Here is a 20,086-nt window from a genome sequence, read left to right as displayed (position 1 = left end):
CTGCAGGAAAATGAAACATACTTCTCTCATTGTATTTCAATATTTGCTTTCCACATCTACGATAGCATGGCTACAAAACTTCCTAACTTCCTATATTATAAAAGGGACGACGCAACTTTTTCTGAGAATGCTATTCATTGATTGATTTCTAAAAAAATAACAGCAATGTAACAATGGTACCTCAGTTTATTGTTGATTACTTGGCTAATTGATCATATCGTAAGATTTTTAATTAAACAAATATTCAATTTCTCGTCAAGTTTCTCACTTATCTTGGTATTTTTTTTTCACTTTCAATTTAATCCGCCAATTGGTTACATTGCCGTACTAATACGATTTTAATTTCAGGTTTTGAGCCAGAACATATAGTTCGCCAGTGCTGCTGGCAAAATGAAATTCCTGGCGAAACGCAGAAATACTTCCGGAAATAATTGGGGATTGAGAGAAATTACTAGTGAGAATTACCAGCGCCGAAAACTGTGTTCAGTTATCATTATTATTATTATCATTACTCTTATTATTAAATATTATTATGATATCACCACTATTGTTAATAATTGTTATTCACTATCATTATTGTTGTTCCTTTCATTTTGGTTTATTGTTTGTTTTGTGTTTCGTACATATCCGTAATCGATTTCTTTTGAGAAAAAAAAAGATGAAGGAGCAAACTTCATTACAGAAGTAGATAAATAACAAAAAAATCTCCAATTACATCATAAAAGCATAATACGAACTCATAATACGAGCAAATTAAGGTCGAAGAATGCAATTCCCGCCCCCTAATCTTCGACCTCTTACAACAGTTTGAATTAAATTCTGTTCAATTTTTTATTAAATTTCCAATTTAAAATTAAAGCACATCGTAGTAGGAGCAGACAATGATCGAATGCAATAATCTTTAAAAACTTCGCAAAACCTAGGACTCTTACAATTTGTATGCTTATGAAACTTTTCACTGCCTACTTAAATATACTTCTTACCCGATCTTCGGTAACGGTAGCAACTAAGCCACGTTGCAAACAACGCGGTATGTACTTTGAAAGTTTCACGCAAGTCATAAAGCATCAAAGATCAAGTAATTCGATGGTTTGGAACACAGGAATCGTAATCAGTGGATGAATTAAGTGGAGACAAGGAGGGGGGGGGGGGGGGAGGATTCAGTGGTATTTTATACAATTAGAGGAATGTTGATGGACGCCATTTCCAAAATAGCAATGGCAACACCAAACGATGTGTTATCTGGAAATTCTGTTCGTCCAAAAAATTTTTAACAGAAATTTAAATCAATCTAATCATTTAATACATCAAAATAAATACTCCAGAAATGTGGGATCGATAGTTTTCTGGTAAGATGAATGGAACTTCATCAAGTCCTCCCATCTAATTTGTCCACTGGTTTAAAATGTCGAATTACTTGATCTCTGCAGAGGAAAGAAAAAATTCCTCCCAAATCTTTTAATGAAGGGAAATTTTAGTTAAAAATATGGAAGTACATACAGAGAGGAAAAGAAATTATCAACAGATAATTTAACAGTACCAAAGAGAGAACAAGAAAATACAATACAATGTTGCCACAAAAAGAACTAATACAGAAACATCCGTATCGTTCCATATTATTATCACTATATTGCTGCTGTCTACATTTTAATCAAAAATATATACTAATATGAAAAACAATACGAAAAAAAGTATAAAAAGAATGAAAATAATGAAAAGAAATGAAAGGTATTTCAATCAGTGTTTAACCGAAAAATATCACATTAGAGAAAAACGCTTTCACTAATAGCACAATAGCAAAACGCTAATAAATAATGACAAACGAGCAGAAAAATATTTTGCACAATCCTTGTGACTAAATTAACTGGAGAAAGCATTTACATATTTTGGCTGAAAATAAAGAGACTGTTGCGCTTCTGATTTTTGATTGTATACTGATAATAATCAACCAAAAATGCTATAAAAGAAAGAGCAAAAAATGAAAATACAAGTAGAAATATAGGAAATATTTATATAAAGGGAAAAAACGGAGGAAATGAGAAGGAATACAAAGGATTATAAATAAATCTGAATTACACGATCATATATAGCATGGCGCTACACTCAGAACAACGAATCGCTAATCTAACATCACTAAAGAGAAGAAGTTCACTTCTAAATTGTTTGCTTGATTTAAATTAAATTAAAAAAACTACATGTATATATATACATATATATACTTCGAAAGAGACAAGGGGAAAGGAAAGTAGTTGATGGAATGATGTTATAATATCGGATACCATTTTAGAAACCAATATCCATTAGAAAACATCTGGGTCGAAATGAACATTCAATCAACAAGACAGAAAAGATAAACAAAACAAGCGATCAATTGACAAACACAGAGACTGTGTTAGACGAGATCACACAATGTATGCTTGAAATCGAAAAAAATATTATACAACTGATACATCGTAATGATGAAATGAAAGCTACTGAATAAATACAAATCCGTGAAAGGAATAAAAACTGTTTACAAGGAACTTTACAGGGAACAATACACAAAGTGTATCCTTGAAATCCGAAGAAATAAAACATGAATCAGAGAAACAGATATAAAAAACAATGCATGGGACCAAAAAAAAAGTAGAGGCAATGAGGATTTGTTGCTCCATTTTTATGTGTTTTCAAAAGACAAAAAAATCCAAGTTGCATCAAAAATAGACTGACACTTAAGGAGAAAATGAAGTAGCTGGACCGGAGAATGAACACACTGGTGGAATTTTGCCATCTGCCAAGCAGCGGTGGCAACAATACAATGATGTCTGGTCCACTTGGTTCACCGTTTGCCCCACACAAACATAATGATACCATCGTGAACAACCCGCTTCACATTGAATCCAGCGAATGTGATCACCTATTAACATTTAAGTGCAAATCATAAATAGAAATCGTTTTCAACGAAGTACTGAATGACATAAAAATTCAACAATAAGAGACATTCCACCAACTCTCATTCTTAGTCATTTTTGCATTATTTGTTTGATTCAAGTTAATTTTTTTTAAAGGAACGAATTTATAAAAAATTCACTTTGATTTTTTAAAATCGATTCATAAAAAAATTATCCCGATTTTTTAAAACCAAACTAATTTAATGCCAAATATATAAAAAGGCCATAGCAACTAACTGTAAGGCTTCAAGCAGGTGGTAGCAGAGCAGACGTCCTGTTCTTGATGAAAATCGTTCTTCGAACGTTTTCGATGTCCCGCCATGAATTTGCCCTTTCCTAATATACTTCGCTTCAGACCTCGACGTCTTTTACTACCATTATTGTCAGGAAACAAAACACTCGGAACTTGTGTCGAAACTGGTCGTTGTCTAATCTGCTCATAAATCTCTTTGCCTTTTTCAGCAGGCGGCTTCACTCGAATGAGTGCATCAGTAATCAATTTCCATGCTTCCGAATTCATTATCTCGTTACAGAAAACCGCAATCAGAGACTCATCAACACTGAAGGAAAAAATATAAATAATTATCTACTCATTTATTTGCACATCATTCAAACGAAGATATAAGCGCTTTAAGTTTAATAATAAAGCATCATATGCATCTTCGATTGCAGCTCAGATAGTCTGATCATATGATAACTCAGATCTATAAGTTCTGAAACGTTAATGAAGAATTTTCAAGACAAATATACCTTTTACATAGTTCCGCGTCAAGAGGAGTACCAAGAGGTGGTAGTTTGCCAATAACATCCAGTGCTTCTGCATAGGCCAATTCAGCATGTTTCAGAGCGGTTTCAACCAACATACGTTCCAAAGATGGTAAAGCAGTCCCACAGGCACCCTTTACATCTTCAACAAGAGGACGACGGCTACGTAAGCATCGAACACAAAGATAATAGCCCACCGGAAGCTGTGACATGAAGGGATTCCATTGCACGCAACTTGCTGAAGAAATTTTTCATATAACAGATTGATGGAGTCAAAAAAAAGTAAGAAATCAAAGTTTAATTTCACTGCAGATTCGTAAACCCTACTTGATAATAAAATAATTATAGTACCGATAACAAGTAGAAAATGATAATATGCAATCTGCACTGATCTTTTGTTATAAAACGCAAACTTATCCCAATGTACAACATCTTTACGATGACAACTCTTCTGCAGTAAAAATGAAAGGGAGAAAGGATAACCAACTGAAACACAGTCCCTGATCCTTTTTACCCCCTCAAACACCTAGTGTAAATAACTCTTTAATGTCAGCATTTTCCTTCCTCTTTCAGATCGTGTTTATGTAAAAATCTCGAAAATCGCATTTCTAATCATCTAATGTTTAATCAGAAGATGAACGGAGAAAAACTAACAGGAATCAGTTTAATGGTTGCTACTTCAAAAAAGGAGGATGGCGTACAACAATAATTTGAGTGGCACTAAGAGAAACACTTGACAAAAATATGAATTTGAGTTTGACCAAATTAATTTCATTAACGTACAGTGAAATTTAGCATGACAAAGCAGGCAACTAATGACAGAATCATTCTCGTCCTTCGCACTACCACACAAACACATTTCGTCAATGGATCGGGCTTCATTCAATTTCCGTAAAGTTATTATAAGTCTGCGCTGCTGCTCATAAAGTGAATTGACATGATGTGTCTGAAATTTAATTAAATTTTTCAGAAGAAAAAGAAAACACAGGAAAGAAGTAATCAAATACTGCCTTAGAACTTCTTTCGGAACATTCAATACATTCTGCTAAGGAAAATTAAAAGATTTACAAGCTGTTCGACAGATTCGAAATTTTCAATATATGCCCAATTGTCACGAAGTGAAAGTGAATCCACCAGGGTTAGTGGCGTTGCAACACCTTCGATTAACTCTGTTAAATCGTCTCGACCGTTCAATATCTTAAATAGAAACAATGCAATCAATTTCTAAAATTGTCTGGTAATTCAAGGCTCCTTTAATAGGATAATTCCAGGAAAAGAGAAAACCTCGACAATACTATAATAAGATGGAGATGACGCAAACATATGGCCAACATGTCGACAAAAACACTGAACGCAGTCATAGAGTTTTTCCATATCCGAATTCATTGCTGAGTTTTTCAAAATGAAAGATTTTCCGATTTTGAAAAGCAAATCGCTTAAAGATTTCAGCGTGTAACTCTTGCTTCCTAAAAATTTGTCAGTGGCAATAAGACTGAAAGGAAAACACAGAAATCAACTGATTTAGAACAGGTAATATTCTTCGAAATAATAACTGCTGCACCAAATGCATACATGTCTTTGAAATTAAAAAAAAAATACCCCATTACCCTGAAACACACGCCAGACTGTATCAAAAGATGAAAAAACTTTAATCCAGGTCATAATATAATGATCAGTACCAAATCTGGATCTCGCTATTAACTTTCAGGATAAGTATTATTATGAATATAGAGAACTTCCCTCAAACACCCCTCAAACTTACCCTCAATAAACAACTTACCCCTCAAACGTCGAGCAGTGTCATAAACATTTCGAGCGAACTTATATTCATTTCTAAATTTATCGATGCATTCTTCTGTCATCCATTCGGAGACTTCCAAAGCCGCTCGCATTTTCTCAGCCTCTTCCACTCCAATCCCTTCGTTCCTTTTATCTCGTAAAAAAGCTTGCACCTTTACAAAAAGACATCTTATATAAGGTTGAATAAATAGATAGATTTCACTGGTATCAGAGCTTTGTCACCATTCAAAAATCCTATTTCATGGGAAAGCTGAAATTTCAACTTGAAGGGAGAGTAATAAAAACGCAGATCTTAAATTTGACTGGACACAACATTTTCATTATCAAGTGATGGATACTCTGCTTCGAGTGCACTCGCTAAGAAACAAACCACAATGTAATGGAAGACTGTTCCTTCAAAGTGGTTCAGTCAATTCAATAAGACTGAAGAAATTACAAAACGAACTACATATTCATTTTGGTGACCAATTTTCAACATCACATTCAAAGCATCAACTTCAGTTTGAAATTTGACATCGTCATCCGCGATGGATCGTCCCTTTTCGATTAATTCCATCATCTCTCGAAGTTTCCATCTTCCTTTTGCCTGATCAGGTCCAACAGTATTTTGGTTTCCCGATTTACCATCCGATTTATTTCCCGGTGCCCAAGTCAATATTCTATGTGCACATTGTAGCCAATGGCACTTATCTAACATCTAAAATTAAAGGTAGTGAATAAACAGCAAGGTTACATCAAATTAATGTGCTTCTTCCAACAAAAATTATCTCATTCCTTCCTCGATGAAGCCTTCATCAACAATAAAGGACTCACCCTCTCCAAATCATCGATCTCCGTTAGATTAACATTGAAATCATCAGCTTCTTCAATCAGTTTGTTCACCAAATCGATGTAATGATTGTATTTGTCAGTGTAATCTACCGCACTTATCAAAAACTGTGAACAGCGCTTACGCCAATCTTCAAGACGCTTCATATAATTCTATAAAAAGTTACCGGTTAAAATACTGAGATTTCCGAAATCCTGGTGAACTTATAGGCTCTCCATATTTACTGCTCGTAACTCCCTTCTAAAACCACTTATTAATCTTTGTGAGCAAAAACAAGATTCAACTTTCTTCAAATGGTAAATTGACAACAATACTGAACTTTGGACCACAGATCGACCCCAAATCAATCTAATTTCCCCAGCATGACAAATGCGGATGTACAAACCTTAACGATGAATTCCAAATTAAGTATAGTGCACGGCAATTCCTCAATCGATTGTTCTAGTTTCTCGATATCTCTAATATCGGCTGGACATTCATTTGCATGCTTCCGTAAGTTGTTCCTAAACAGTAAGAAAATATATCAAAGCATTTCACTTCATTTTCAAAAAAAAAAAGAAAAAAAGCAAAATTGATGCAATATTCAACTAAATCGCGTGTTGAATTTAGCAAATCGAGTTCGAGATCAAGCATCAAAATAAGAAGCTCCGAAACAAACAGCATGGTTTCGAAATTATTTGGCTGAATACGAGCAAACCGCTTTATATAACGTGTAGACAAATAATTTGTATGTCATCAAAGATCAGACCTAGTACGTATCCGACGACTCATCAGTGCACGTGCACTCTGCATGATGTTCTCCGAACGTTTTATGATATTCATGGCTTCATCAGTAGCATCGCATTGCGGGAAGCGCCGCGCTTTCGAAACACTAACCAAAATACGTAAGTCGTCTAGTGCTGAATATTGAGCCAGTAGATTTACAAGTGATATGACGATAAAATATTAATTTCCACTTGTTAAATCCCTTTTTAACAATCCAATATTTCTATGATTAAATTGCTTTGTTTAAAATTATGTTATGTAAAAGACATTGAGTTATGCATTTGATTTGAAGAATTAGTATGTAGTAGAATTAAATAGCTCATCGAAATTTTGCTGTAACCATGCGAATTTACTGGGCAAAAACATACTGGGCTTAACACCATCATTTTTTGTACTGATTGCTGACAAAAGTTTGGACCTCCAGGTAGAATAGTCACAGATCCCATATGACAACATGTTGTACATGTAATTCAGTTCTTGCGCAGTATAACGGTAACTATAAAATATTATTAATTTACCAAAACAGTGATAAGAAACTTGGCCATTATATATAATTTGGAATAGTCATTTTTTAGGACATTTATTCGATAACTTACAAGGCTTGACTTACAAATCGTTAAAACGCAGGTAAAATGTTCATATTTCAAACTTTTCTGTTCAATTTCCAAAAGCTTACTTGAAAGTAAGGTCTGCTGCCCGGCACGATGAACAGATACGATCGGCGTGCTTCAAACATACAAGTCTTTTGTGTTTGCAGATAAGTGATGACATGAATAGCGTTGTCTTGCAAACAGCACAAGAGCGAAAATCATCAGGAATATGCTCATATTCAACACGTGCTGATCTGCAAATAAATTGGTATCTTTCCTGAAATTTTTTTTTATAAAGTTGAAAAACCATAAAAACTGGAGGATCATTTGTAATTTATGTTATTCCACCAGAGCTATCAGAAATATTAAGTTATTCAGTGTAGCGTATCTTGAATGTCATGTAAATCACATCAGTTATATATAAGTGAATTTCTTCTAAAGATTCCTATTCAACCATTTTTTTAAATTCATTTCATCTACTGATTATTACACTTGAGATGATTACAATGTTAGTGAACCAACATATGACAGTTTTTTTTATACTTATTCAAAACATCCTCAACACCGCTACTGTACGTCGATGCTTCAACCAATGTGGTCCCCATAAGACAATGTACGCATATCGAATTTTATAAGTTCTCATTTGCAAAATATAATAAACTTACTGAGTGACGCCTCTCTTAGTAACAATATCCCGAAGATGTTTTTCTCGTACAATAATTTCATACAGCTCTTCATGTACAGCTACACCAACGTTTACACTCAGCTTAGTAGCACACTTCGCCATTTTTACCATCAGTTCCTCGTGTGAAAAAACACAATTACGATGAACACGAGCATACTCCAAGATACAAAAACGACCTTTGCGCAGCTGCAAATACTTGTTACTGATCTACATCAAATATCAAAATACAACATATTAATGATGCAAAAGTATATGAAAAGATGAAATCCTACAGCGGTAGAGACCGAGTTTTTACTTATTTACTCAAATTTCATTTGCCTTCGGCTCGATTTATGACCTCCTGGCTCTTTGTGATCGATCTTCGACAGTTAGTCTTAAAAGATTCCTTGTTAAAACATTTATAACAGTAAATTATTCACAATTAAAGATGATGTACGTCAAAAAAATTATTTTTCATCAAACAGCAACAAACAATAGCTTAACTAACAATGAACTAGGTGAATACAAAGTTTACCCAATCTGCAGGTGCAAAATTCACAGCTTCTGCAAAATTCAATCCCTCGTTGTATCCAGCATGATAGGAACGTGGAAATGTTATCACAAATTCGCCTGGCTCCTGATGAACTGTATAAACGTGAATACCCTAAAAGTTTATTGTTGAAATTTTACGAAACAAAAATTCATGAATTAGATCAAATAAAGGAAAACTGCAGCTTTTCACTTCGAAACCTCATGTCATTTTATATTGCTACTTATTTCCCGAAGAAAAAAATACAAGCGTTATTAAAAATCGCACGTCTCACTTTGTTTATAAGAATTTTTGGATTCATTGTTGTTGTCATGTGATGCAGAACATCCGGTTGACGTTCAAATAAATACGGAACAAGCTCCATCATGACTTTGTCGAATTTCTCGCCCTCATCGCCAGAAACACCATACCAGATCTTACGCTCACCCCTAAAATATAAAACACTCCTTGATGCGATCCTTACTCGGTCTCAAAAAAAAATTAGGTTGTCAAATAAGTAGATACAATAAACACTAAGTATTAGCATATACTAAATAATCCTAAAGTTATTGTATAATAAAATTTAAAACATATCAAACCAATGCAAATAGTTGACGCTATAGGTCCAATGATCCTCCGTGTGCCAGCAAAAAGCGCTCAAACACATACCCACATAAACCCATGGTACCATCATACCTAAACAGTAGTCGTATTTTTGAAAAATGGCAAATTAATACAGGTTCATATCCAGAAATGGAAAAAGTAGAAAATACCGGATATTCCGGTTTCCATGTAGCTCAGAACAGAATCCTTCAATATCGGTAGATTGTTTAGGTTCCACGGATGATTCGCATAATATTGACGTTCCTTGTGATCCATTTTTCCGCCGAAATCAAGCCCATTCATTGGAAAACCGCTACCGACCTTTAATTTTTTTTAAAATTAAATTTGTCGAGTTATTTTGTGTTGAATAAAAGTAAGGAAAAAAGCACACCTTAGTGACCACAAGATCTGCACCATATTTTACAACTACGGTATTTTCGAGATCAATTACATCTTTCCAGAATTCTTGCTCCACTTCTTCAGAAGGTACTTCCTGGAAGCAGTAATCTTAAAGGTATATTTTGCAAAAACAATGTTTCCGGTAACACACAACAGCAGGACATAATGTCCTTATCACTTATTTCCATCTTCATGAACAAGGTTTGAGTTAATGCTGTCTGAAACGCAATAAGTATGTATCTAGAATCAAAAAACGAAAAAAAGTCGAAGTGATTGGTCTGCTGTTCCTCTAGTGACCAAATATGATCTTTCTATCATACTTTTTGTTGTAATTTCAGAAAATGAACAGAACAATAACTTGCCAGCGGACTTTTATGAAAATGGTTTTGCTTCCAGTCATTTGCATATTTAGCGAACGTAAGCAAGTTATAGCTGGTATGTGCATCGTGAAATGCATAACTTTCTGCAATCTCATTGACTGAAGCCAGCAAGCATCGACGGCAACGCCATTCAACTATAATGCCATTGGGAATTATAATGAAAAAAAGTGACGAAGTGATATTGAAAAAATAAAGGAAGAATTTCTTTTGTTTTTATTAGGTTAATTAATATAGGGCATTCCGGAATATTGTCTATAAATAAAAAAGCCAACACTGTGGGACACTCGGCAGTGCCGGTGAACAGCAGTAAGTGTGTAATGCATAATCGCAATCCTCGCACAGCAATAAATGCTCCTCGTCATCACCCTTGCCACATTTCTTACATACGACTTCATCCATTGGATCTGATGTTCTCGTTTTCCTCTCCTCTAGAAAACTGCTATAGAATTCTATGGAATATCATTGCATAATAATCAGCAAATGTTCTAGATCTTATGTAAATAAATTCTACCTTTTTAATGATGACTCTTTTATCGAGTCTTCCACTCGTCGCTGAAGATAAAAAAAAAGCTTCCTAGTGTTCTGATGTTCTGAAACTTATAGAGTGCATATTTATTTCGGAGGTCATAAAGACCTTCCTGGAACTTACACTGAAACACAGTAAAATGTAAAGTCCGAATTTTGCACCGTTAACCGACAATTCTCATAAAAATTCTGACTTGCACAATTTTCATCCATGAACAGCCTAACTGCTAACGCTAGAACAACTACACAAATTGGAAAAAACTGGGGAAAGGTAGATGACTTACTCGCATGAAAACGAAGTCCAGCCATAGATTTTGTTCTAGGTTGAGGGATTCGTCTTCTATACTCTACTTGTGCAGTTTCGATACCATTCGCTGTGCTGCTGCAACTGTCATTTTTTTCTTCATCATCTCTATTCTGCTAAAATGAAAGACGGAAATTAGGAAATTATCTCTACAACAAATAGAAATTTTGAGCAACTCAACATACAACCAGTTGTAGTTTAAGAATTCCCTTCATTCGTAAAATAACTGTTAACATATTTTACGTAAACTCGGTTACTATTGAATTTTATACAGTGGAAAAAAAAGTCACATAATGATGCGATGAATTTTCTTTTCTCTTAGTGACAGTACAACATCATACATTAAAAAGCTTGTGAAAAACGTCAATCCATTTGAAGTAAAGAGTTTTAATTTTATTGGCACGTTGTTGCTTGAATCCGAGTTTTTTTGTAATATAGCCCCATCGCTTCTGAGCGTTTATAGTATCAACCCCTCCGGCTTCCATTACAGCCTACAAATATTAGAGCCTGCAAATCCAATTAGGAAAAGCAAATTTTATGGCGTATCACAAATGCAAATTTTAGCACTAAATGGCTTATTTCCTTCGGTATCCTGCTATACTTACAGGGAAAAGAAAAAGTAAAACTCAAATGATGTCTAAAATCTTCAAATTTACTTGTCATTAAAAAGTATTACTCACTAGTAGTACGATAAAGAAACAATTGTAACACATCACAAATATTCCACATTCCTAGTAATCTGAGAAGAAAATGGGCCGTTTAGAAGTACCACAAACCTTATAAAGATCATAAAAATCAACATATTTATTATCAATATTTGGAACTTCAAGTGTATGCCCCTGCATATGCCAATAACTGGCCAACTGTGCATCGAATATCAGTCTTGCCCGTGTTAATGCATCAATTTGGTTCAGCTTTTGAATGCGTGGTGTAAAGTTGAATTTCTCACTATCGATGGCGAAAGGTGGTCGAAAAGACTAAAAAAATAATTGAAGAAATATAAGGTAATAAGAAGAAATTTGGAAAAAGTCTGTCTGCATATTCTAATTCCATCCACTTTCTATTCAGGACAGAGTGAATTTATAATCTCTGGAACTGAACAAATGTGTGACCACATCACAAGACCAGAGCAATACGGCTATGATCAATTTTCAATTGATTCAGCGAACTAGTGTAAAACGGCTGTTAACTTATGAAGCCATTCCATAGAATGTAGCTTCTACAAAAAATATTCATTATTTGCTTTATGTCAAATAGCCATATTCTCAGAAAGACAATTAAACCAAATCTCGCTTGAGACAGGTCAAGTTTTCCATGAACCAAAAAGTTTAAGTAAAGTCAGAAAAATTAATTTACTATAAGGGATTTCCCCACAAGTAAGCAAATATAACCTAGAAATTTCAATCAAATAAAGGGATGACAACGACGAGAAAATATCGAATATGTCAAGGAAAATTCCCAAAGATTCAAACAACGAATAATGTCAGTATTTCCCGATGTCAAGCGATCCATATAATCATCACCGTAAAAAGTTGTAAAATTAAGCAGAACAATCTAAGGGCTGACATCTCATAAGCCTCTTTCCGAAGAGTCTGACACATAAAGATATTCATTTGCAATACAAATTAAGTCAAAAAACTTACAGGAGGAGGTTTAACTTTTATCACACCATACTTCTCTGCTTCAGGTTTAATTTTTGCCACATATGCGATTGGATCGGCGAATTCCTCCTCCGTTGGATAGAATGTTGGTGCAAACGGTGGGCGCTCAAATTCGGTATAATATTTGGAATAGTTTTTAAACATGTTCAAGGGAGTTTGCATATATATAGTTGCGTAAATTTAGAATTTATCGTAAACTACCATAACCTGGAAATATGTTGATAACGAAAATCGTCATATAAGTTTAAGCTTAACAAACATGACGTTCTCACAAAAAAAAGTAAACTATAGCATAGTCGAAAAATGTCAAAACAAATGCATCAGTCTAGATTAGAGGATGGGGATGATCGGGAATTTCATCAGAAAGATGGGTAAGATCTATGCAAATTATCAAAATATACGTAATTATCAGACCATTCCTTTCTTCCATCCCATCACTTCTATTCCGGATACAAAGAATTATATAGACCAGTATGTTTGTCAGGTACTGTATGGACTTGTATGTTTACGCGGAGATATTATTAGGTGTAACATATCGTCTTCGTCTCCACTGAAGTCCTGCCATTTCATCGCCAATCACTTTAAAAATATTCGAAAATACAAAAAATTAGCTAATCAGAGTAACATTATACTGTAGTCCAAATTAGATTTACTGTAACTTGAATGCCTGATATTGTTCCTTTCATAAATCTCATATTTTTAAAGTGCTTTTCACGTGATATTTTTAAAATAACTAAATTTTTAAAAATTCGTCAGTATTGACAGCGTAATTGCAGAAACACAATCGCTTAATTTTAAATGAAGTCGAATTCCTTTAAAGTTGAGAAAATGCATCCGGAAGGTATCAGAGAGAAAAATTAATATATGAACGAAGTCCAAAACAAGTTTTTGGTTCCCAAGGTTAACATGTAAATCACAGGCTGCAACATACACATGAAGTGGATTTTCGTTCAAGAAGCAGCCAGAGAGAGTAGATTACGATACAATTAATAAATCCCAAAATGCCAATCAGAGAACCTTTTTTGAGGATGTAACACATATCTGTAGACTTGAAATGAGAAAAAAGTTGGTAATTTTACGGGGACGGTAGAAATAGGAAAAATGAAGTGTAAGCACAAAAATTAAAAAGTCACAACCGACAAAAGTAAGATCAAATGGAAAAGAAATCTGTAAATTATTCCCTTATGAACAGTTATCATGAAAATGCAAGAGGAAGCAGATAAAAACAAAGGATTTATGCTACATAAAATGTGGAAAAGGTATTTAGGTAACAGAGGTCAAAGAGCATGAAAGAATGGACAAATAACGTCTCGTCAAAACAATCAGGTAACGCAGTCTTTATTCGCCATCTAATACATCTTCTTTGGAAATCATCAATTTAGGAAAGATTGATGGAAGGGTATCCAGATTCATACATAACGGGCAGACAGGTAGCACTGGCATGAAGAAAAGGAGGAAAGAGAAACAGGCGTTATTTCCAGTGAAATTTCTGAAAAAATATCGAAGTCGCTGTGAAATTTGGAACCCTTGTGCTACTGTCTTAATACCATTATTTCTTTTCAGTTCCATTACGGGTAGAAATGAACCATTTCAATTTTGTATAATTGCTGATAAAATCACGACAATTTAACGTATCAACTCACGAAACTCAAGATAATTTGTATTATCCTGGATTAGTTCCAATAAACAGGTCGAAGTATTTCACTTGCACCATTCGTAGCATAACATGTGATTCTACTTATCCTAAAAAAAAGGTTTGGATTCCTTCGAAAAAAAAAAATTCTGATTCATCACGAAAAAAATTTTTTGATCTCTTGTAAAAAAAAACTTTCAGATCCGTAGCAAAAAAAAAGAAAGAAAAAAGAGAAAAACATTTGGTCTTTCGTCAAATCAATAATTTCATTAAAAAAATAGTAAAATTAATTCGTGAAAATGCGGTAACTACGTTAGGATATATACATAAGTCGTTGTTTGATTCAAGTGAAGTTAACATTTAAAGCCTAATTAAACGATTGCAAAATGAACATAACCAAGACGCATTAAAATGAAATGCTTCCTTTTCAATCAAACATAAAGAAACCTTAGCGATGACATATGACCGTACCATATGAGTACAACCAATCGAATGAAGCAAAATAAGAAATTTTTGAGAAGGTCGAAATAAAATTATACAAACTTTCTAAGAATTGTTTATTAATGTTGTCATCAAAATGATATTTCAGGTGGTTCCGGTTGCTCATATATAGGTAAAGCGAAATACAACCCAGGATAAAATTGGCAATTTAAGAGAAAAAATTTTAAGAGATTCGGAACGAAGCTGAACCCTGACAAAATTTTCGACAATACCTAATCACCATTTCAGGGAGCCTTTTTTTTTTTAGCAAATCGTGCCAGGACCGTTCTGATAAACTTTGAGGGCTTTTTGGGTGAACTTTTGGTCAGTTACATATTTATATATTTTGCTTTTTATTTTCTTGTGTATTGTGTTACTGTTTGCGTATCGTGGTCACTTCGTTAGGTCATTATATTCGGTCAACCATTTACACCAATGATATGGAATTGATCGATCCGTATAGTTAATTCTTTCAAATATCTGCGTATTTTCATTAATTTTGACTATTTTCATTTTCGATGCTGTATTTTTAATTCAGGTCACTCATGGATGTCATCAGGTCTGCGTCATTTGGATGGGTTTTCCTTTCAAGTACTTCGTTTTCAATCTGTAATTATCACTGTTATTATTGCAGTTCAAGTCTGTTTATTTCTGGATCGTTGAGGGCTATCGAGAGTACAGTACAGTAAGTTACGCCTGAAGGAATCATTATGCCAGTAAGTGATTTATATAGGATCGCATCACGGAGGAGAATCATTATTTGCTAGATCAAACCAATAACATTAAGTTTCCGTTAAATTCGAGCATAGATCTAGAAGTTGAGGCATTTCCATTGTCTTTTCAGTTCATTATTTCTCTATTCACTTTTATTTCGCTCATCATTTGTGAGTCCTGTTAATTTCCCGCTACTTAGCTGATATGCAATACAACATACTGGCAATGATATGATGTTATACTGAACACAGTCTATTATTTCAAAAACATACTGAGAACTTTATTAATCCGTCCAATTTAATTCACTTATTAATTCGGCTGCCAATTTGCTCGCACGTGTTAAAATTTTGCTCCTCATCATTTCAATAGTTTTTACCCGTAGGAAAAGGAAGAAACCGCAAGAAGGAAGAAGGAATCAATCGTTGACTTATCGCGATTCATCGATAAGAAAGTGCGCGTCAAATTTCAAGGAGGTCGAGAAGGTTGCTGCTTAGATACTTTCCCTTATCTTTCATTTGATTTTCTGCTTTACTTTCAGTGTTCATCATGTTTTCTCGATTTTTTGACTAATTGATAGTCTAACGACGTATATGGTCATCTGAGCTTTCTCTTAGATGAAAGAAATGTTTAGCGTGTTTATTCATTGTGTTTGTTCGTTTTTTTTTATATCTCTGTGATACGTTTCTCCTACTCCTTTTTCTTGCTATGCTTTAATTTCAATACCATTTACCGAGATTATGTCCATTAATTTAAAAGATTTCATTGTAGCATCCGGAATACTGAAAGGTTATGATGCTTTAATCAATTTGGTACTGGACAATGCTGTGGAATACGTGCGCGACACGGAAGACCCACAGAAAGTGACAGAGGTTGGTTGTAGTTCCATACCTCACTCGTTTTCCTTTCTTCTCTATTGCTTACCATTTCATAGAGACTATTGTATTGGATATAGCTTTTATGCAGTAATTAAACGACATTTATTTTGAGTAGTTGCTTTCTAATCTTTTGAGTCATAGCAACAGTTTTTGAAACCACTTCATCCTTATTTCAAGGAAACGAGACAGTTAGGTTTGATTGTTGCTCGAGGAACTGCAATAACAGTTGTTGCACCAAACGATGGCATTGAGCAAATCGCCAATCCTTTCGTATGACGATCACTTAATATGAGCAATCTTGGTTGTGTTTTAGAAGCTTGTTTTTGAACTTAAGCAGTCAACCTAAATTGAAGTTATTCTTCCCTAATTTCGTGAATATTATTTACTTTTTCGATTCGCTGAATCTTCCATTTTTTGAATGGAAACTTCTTTAATTAGTAGGTCAGTAGCAATTTTGCTTTCCTAAACTAATTCGGCATAACTTTATGATCACTTTGCTTTCTCTCAACTAATTTAGCATAACTTTTGGTCATTTTGGCTTTCTCCCTTTTTCTTCCCCTCACATATTCATTGGAAAAGCTATGGCTGTGTGGAGTCTAAAGTCAGAATTATAGTTGTTTTATCTTCTACTACCAAAGACCCACAAATTGTAAATAGGAATTGTTTTTTGTATTTTTCTAAAAAGCACTGTTGTGAACATTATTTATTTCCTTGCAGTTGAAGAATTTAGCTAATTATATATAAAACTGGAAATGAAATGTGTTCTTTCTTAGCACAGCAATAGAAGATATGGATCATTTTGGTTGCTGGAGATGGTGGGGAAAGTATCGCTTACAAAATTATGTTTCTAAAGTAGCACTATTGTGGACATTATTGCTGTCATCCGCTCACGTATAGGACAACGATCTTTCAAGAAAATGATTTAATAGAAGTGTGCATGTACAAAATTTTTTATACGCAGAAACATTAGACCTTCTAACGTCTGAAGGCATTCCATCGCTGATTTGCTTGTTCAACCTTCATTTTGCGCCAGGAAAAAGTTGCCGGCAATTGGATCACCTGAAATTTGGGAACAAAATATTGCTTGGCGAAAAAGAAATTTTGTTTGAAGTTCTCGGCGGAGTTTGTTCTGTAGAACCGTATATAAACTTCAGTGGTACTTCTTATTCGTTTAATCCATCTCTACAGATTTTTTTTTCCAAAAATGGATTTCGAAATCATACCTAATTTATGTTTTTCCACAAATTGTTTCGTGTTGAATTTAGCTCTGCTGTTGATTTTTGGTACTTGTATTCGCCGTCCTTGGTGTTCATACAGGAGGATTACGTAGCGGTGTAAATCGGTGCGAGGTTGTGGTGCAGGACTTCCATACGCCATCTGATGTTGTCCTAAATGATCAAATCATTTTTTGGAACGAAGTAGCAATAAAACGAAGAAATTATTTCATGAGACGACAGAATTCATTTTAAACTGAGCAATATAAATTGACCTCCATTAATGCCTTCCTGAATATTGCTTGCGGGGATATTTACTACCTGAAATACAAAACACGAAAAATACTTGAAATGCAAATGGGATTTCTCAAGTTTTCGGAAATTTTTTGCAAAATTTGAAATTCTAAAATTCACGTTTTAATTTGACTGAATTACACTATTTCAATTACTCATTCAAGATCAAGAAGGAATGCGAGCTGAACTCGCAAAAATGATACATCCGACAACTTCTTGAAAATAAAATCTTGTAATGCATTCATTTCGTTGACATTAATAACGAACCAGCCAATGAAGCCATTCGGCTACGGACGGGTTCTTCCGTGACAGATTATCAGGATCTGAAACTTTTTGAGTTAATGATGCAAGAATTCTTTAATCTGAAGTTATAATTAAAATCTGAAGATTTGTATTCTCTGAAGAATACATATATGGCATAGAGAGTAGAAAAAAATGAATAAGGAATTAGATCCGTATTAAACATCATGGATGAACAAAGCTTCCGATCATGTCTAGAAGGTCATTAGTAAGTATTAATCTCTGATGTATGGATTTAAATGCTAAAAAGTTCTTGGAAAATTCGAAAGATGGTATACAATTTAAGCAAATATACATGAAGCAAGATCAAACCGATCATGATCATAGAAAATGTCGATTCTGGATCAACGTCCAGAGTAACACGTGGTGCAAAACGAAGATTTCGTGGTGACATCGTTTGCCCGGGTTGCACTTGTATACCATCCCAGTTGCACTGCAAATAAATGCTGCATAGATCATTTCCACAGTTTCACTTAATTTGACTAACATTCATCAATCATAGAGCATATCACCTTATCTTATCAATATATCACTCTTATAAAAATTCTATTTTCAATAATTTCAGGCCTTAAAAGTGATTTTTTTAGTTACATATTATATTTATTTATGAAAGATGAGAATAAAATGTGATATTAATAAGTTTGTAAAATTTGATGCTACATAACATATCTCTCTTTATAAGTATTTTTCCAACTGCTACCTAACAATTTAATCTTTACTAAGTAAATGAAACTTAATCGTATTAGAAAAAAAAAATGAGAAAGTTTTTTTTTTTTGCTTTTTCATTTGAGAAAACATAAAAATATGTTACTTTTGAAGGAATTATCTATAGTGATAATATATATTGCAAAAAGGAAAAAAAAAAAATGAAACAAATAGTCTGATTGATACGGTAGATGTGATATGCTTGAAACGATTAAATATGATACGAGAGAGAGAGAGAGAAGAAAAAAAATAAGGAAATTATTTTTGTGAAATTTCATCAAAACAGTTATTACTAATAAACTGTAATAAAGATTGTTGTAAATTTGTAAAAATGATTGAAAATCTTAGATCTTCAATCATTTTTTTTTTATGGAAATCAAAAAAAAAAGAAAAAATATTTAAAGTTAAAAAAATTTGCTTTGAAGAAAAATCATTTTGCTAAAATTTGAAACGAATAAAGATTTTTATGAGGAAAAATTTGCAAAATTCAGCATCAAAATTTCTCATTTTGTAAAAACAGGATGAACAAATCCTGAATATTGTAACAATCCAAAAAGCATTTCTGAAATAAATTAAGGAAAAATGAAAAAAAAAAGAAAAAGGTCTAAAATAGCTTACATTCAATAATTTTGCTGGTGGATTTACAATAATATTTGGCGTAATTTCATGTTCTGCGAATTTTGCAGCAAGATCGGCCATTTTGTTGGAATTGAATTTTAATTTTGATATTTTGTTTAGCTATTGAATTGCTGAAACTTTATGAGATTTAAATTAAATTTCAACCTGATCACGCGTTATTTCATCAAATAGCTAACCAATCTACTACTCTTTCCGAGGAAAAAACCTACATAGTTTTATTATCAAGACATGCTGGATTGAAATACATACACATTACATACATACACACATACATACACACACACACACACACACCCATACCCATCCAACAGACACAAACAGGCAGACAGACACACATACATACACACACACACACAGACACAGTTTAACCTTTTCAAAAATAAAACAAAGCACACAAGCATACATCCAACTGATCCAAGCCAGATCTTTTCCTCGTTATGTTTATTCTTTAATATATTTGCTATTACAATGTGTCGGTTTAAAAAAAA

The 20,086-nt window shown here is 33.7% G+C and overlaps 3 protein-coding genes across 3 annotated transcripts; 1 reads left to right on the top strand and 2 right to left on the bottom strand.

The window, feature by feature from the left end:
• Nucleotides 1–2,702: 2,702 nt before the first annotated feature.
• LOAG_01817 (jmjC domain-containing protein) lies at nt 2,703–13,039 on the bottom strand. The gene is made up of 25 exons (XM_020445853.1): nt 12,727–13,039; nt 11,860–12,060; nt 11,425–11,574; nt 11,064–11,199; nt 10,527–10,682; nt 10,237–10,388; nt 9,867–9,968; nt 9,646–9,796; nt 9,472–9,568; nt 9,168–9,321; nt 8,879–9,007; nt 8,345–8,550; nt 7,766–7,933; nt 7,458–7,585; nt 7,073–7,223; nt 6,710–6,827; nt 6,309–6,476; nt 5,941–6,192; nt 5,476–5,647; nt 4,980–5,161; nt 4,764–4,892; nt 4,479–4,641; nt 3,681–3,933; nt 3,168–3,490; nt 2,703–2,896 (listed from the first exon to the last, which is right to left on the bottom strand). Exons 1-25 carry the CDS (start codon nt 12,904–12,906, stop codon nt 2,712–2,714), a joined length of 4,206 nt encoding a protein of 1,401 aa, XP_020303733.1. The 5' UTR covers nt 12,907–13,039; the 3' UTR covers nt 2,703–2,711.
• Nucleotides 13,040–15,390: 2,351 nt separating this feature from the next.
• Nucleotides 15,391–17,025, top strand: LOAG_01816 (hypothetical protein). The gene is made up of 4 exons (XM_020445852.1): nt 15,391–15,573; nt 15,954–16,053; nt 16,340–16,440; nt 16,624–17,025. Exons 1-4 carry the CDS (start codon nt 15,568–15,570, stop codon nt 16,720–16,722), a joined length of 306 nt encoding a protein of 101 aa, XP_020303732.1. The 5' UTR covers nt 15,391–15,567; the 3' UTR covers nt 16,723–17,025.
• Nucleotides 17,026–17,290: 265 nt separating this feature from the next.
• Nucleotides 17,291–19,717, bottom strand: LOAG_01815 (phosphatidylethanolamine-binding protein). The gene is made up of 6 exons (XM_003137353.2): nt 19,578–19,717; nt 18,567–18,687; nt 18,222–18,277; nt 17,936–17,981; nt 17,670–17,834; nt 17,291–17,505 (listed from the first exon to the last, which is right to left on the bottom strand). The coding sequence occupies exons 1-6, from the start codon at nt 19,656–19,658 to the stop codon at nt 17,459–17,461; spliced, it is 516 nt and encodes a 171-aa protein (XP_003137401.1). The 5' UTR covers nt 19,659–19,717; the 3' UTR covers nt 17,291–17,458.
• Nucleotides 19,718–20,086: the final 369 nt, after the last annotated feature.

Source organism: Loa loa, assembly GCF_000183805.2.
Source record: "Loa loa unplaced genomic scaffold supercont3.175, whole genome shotgun sequence".
NCBI classification, from domain to species: domain Eukaryota; kingdom Metazoa; phylum Nematoda; class Chromadorea; order Rhabditida; family Onchocercidae; genus Loa; species Loa loa.
The sequence above is the reverse complement of the archived record's forward strand: the minus strand, read 5'-3'. Positions and strand labels throughout refer to the sequence as shown.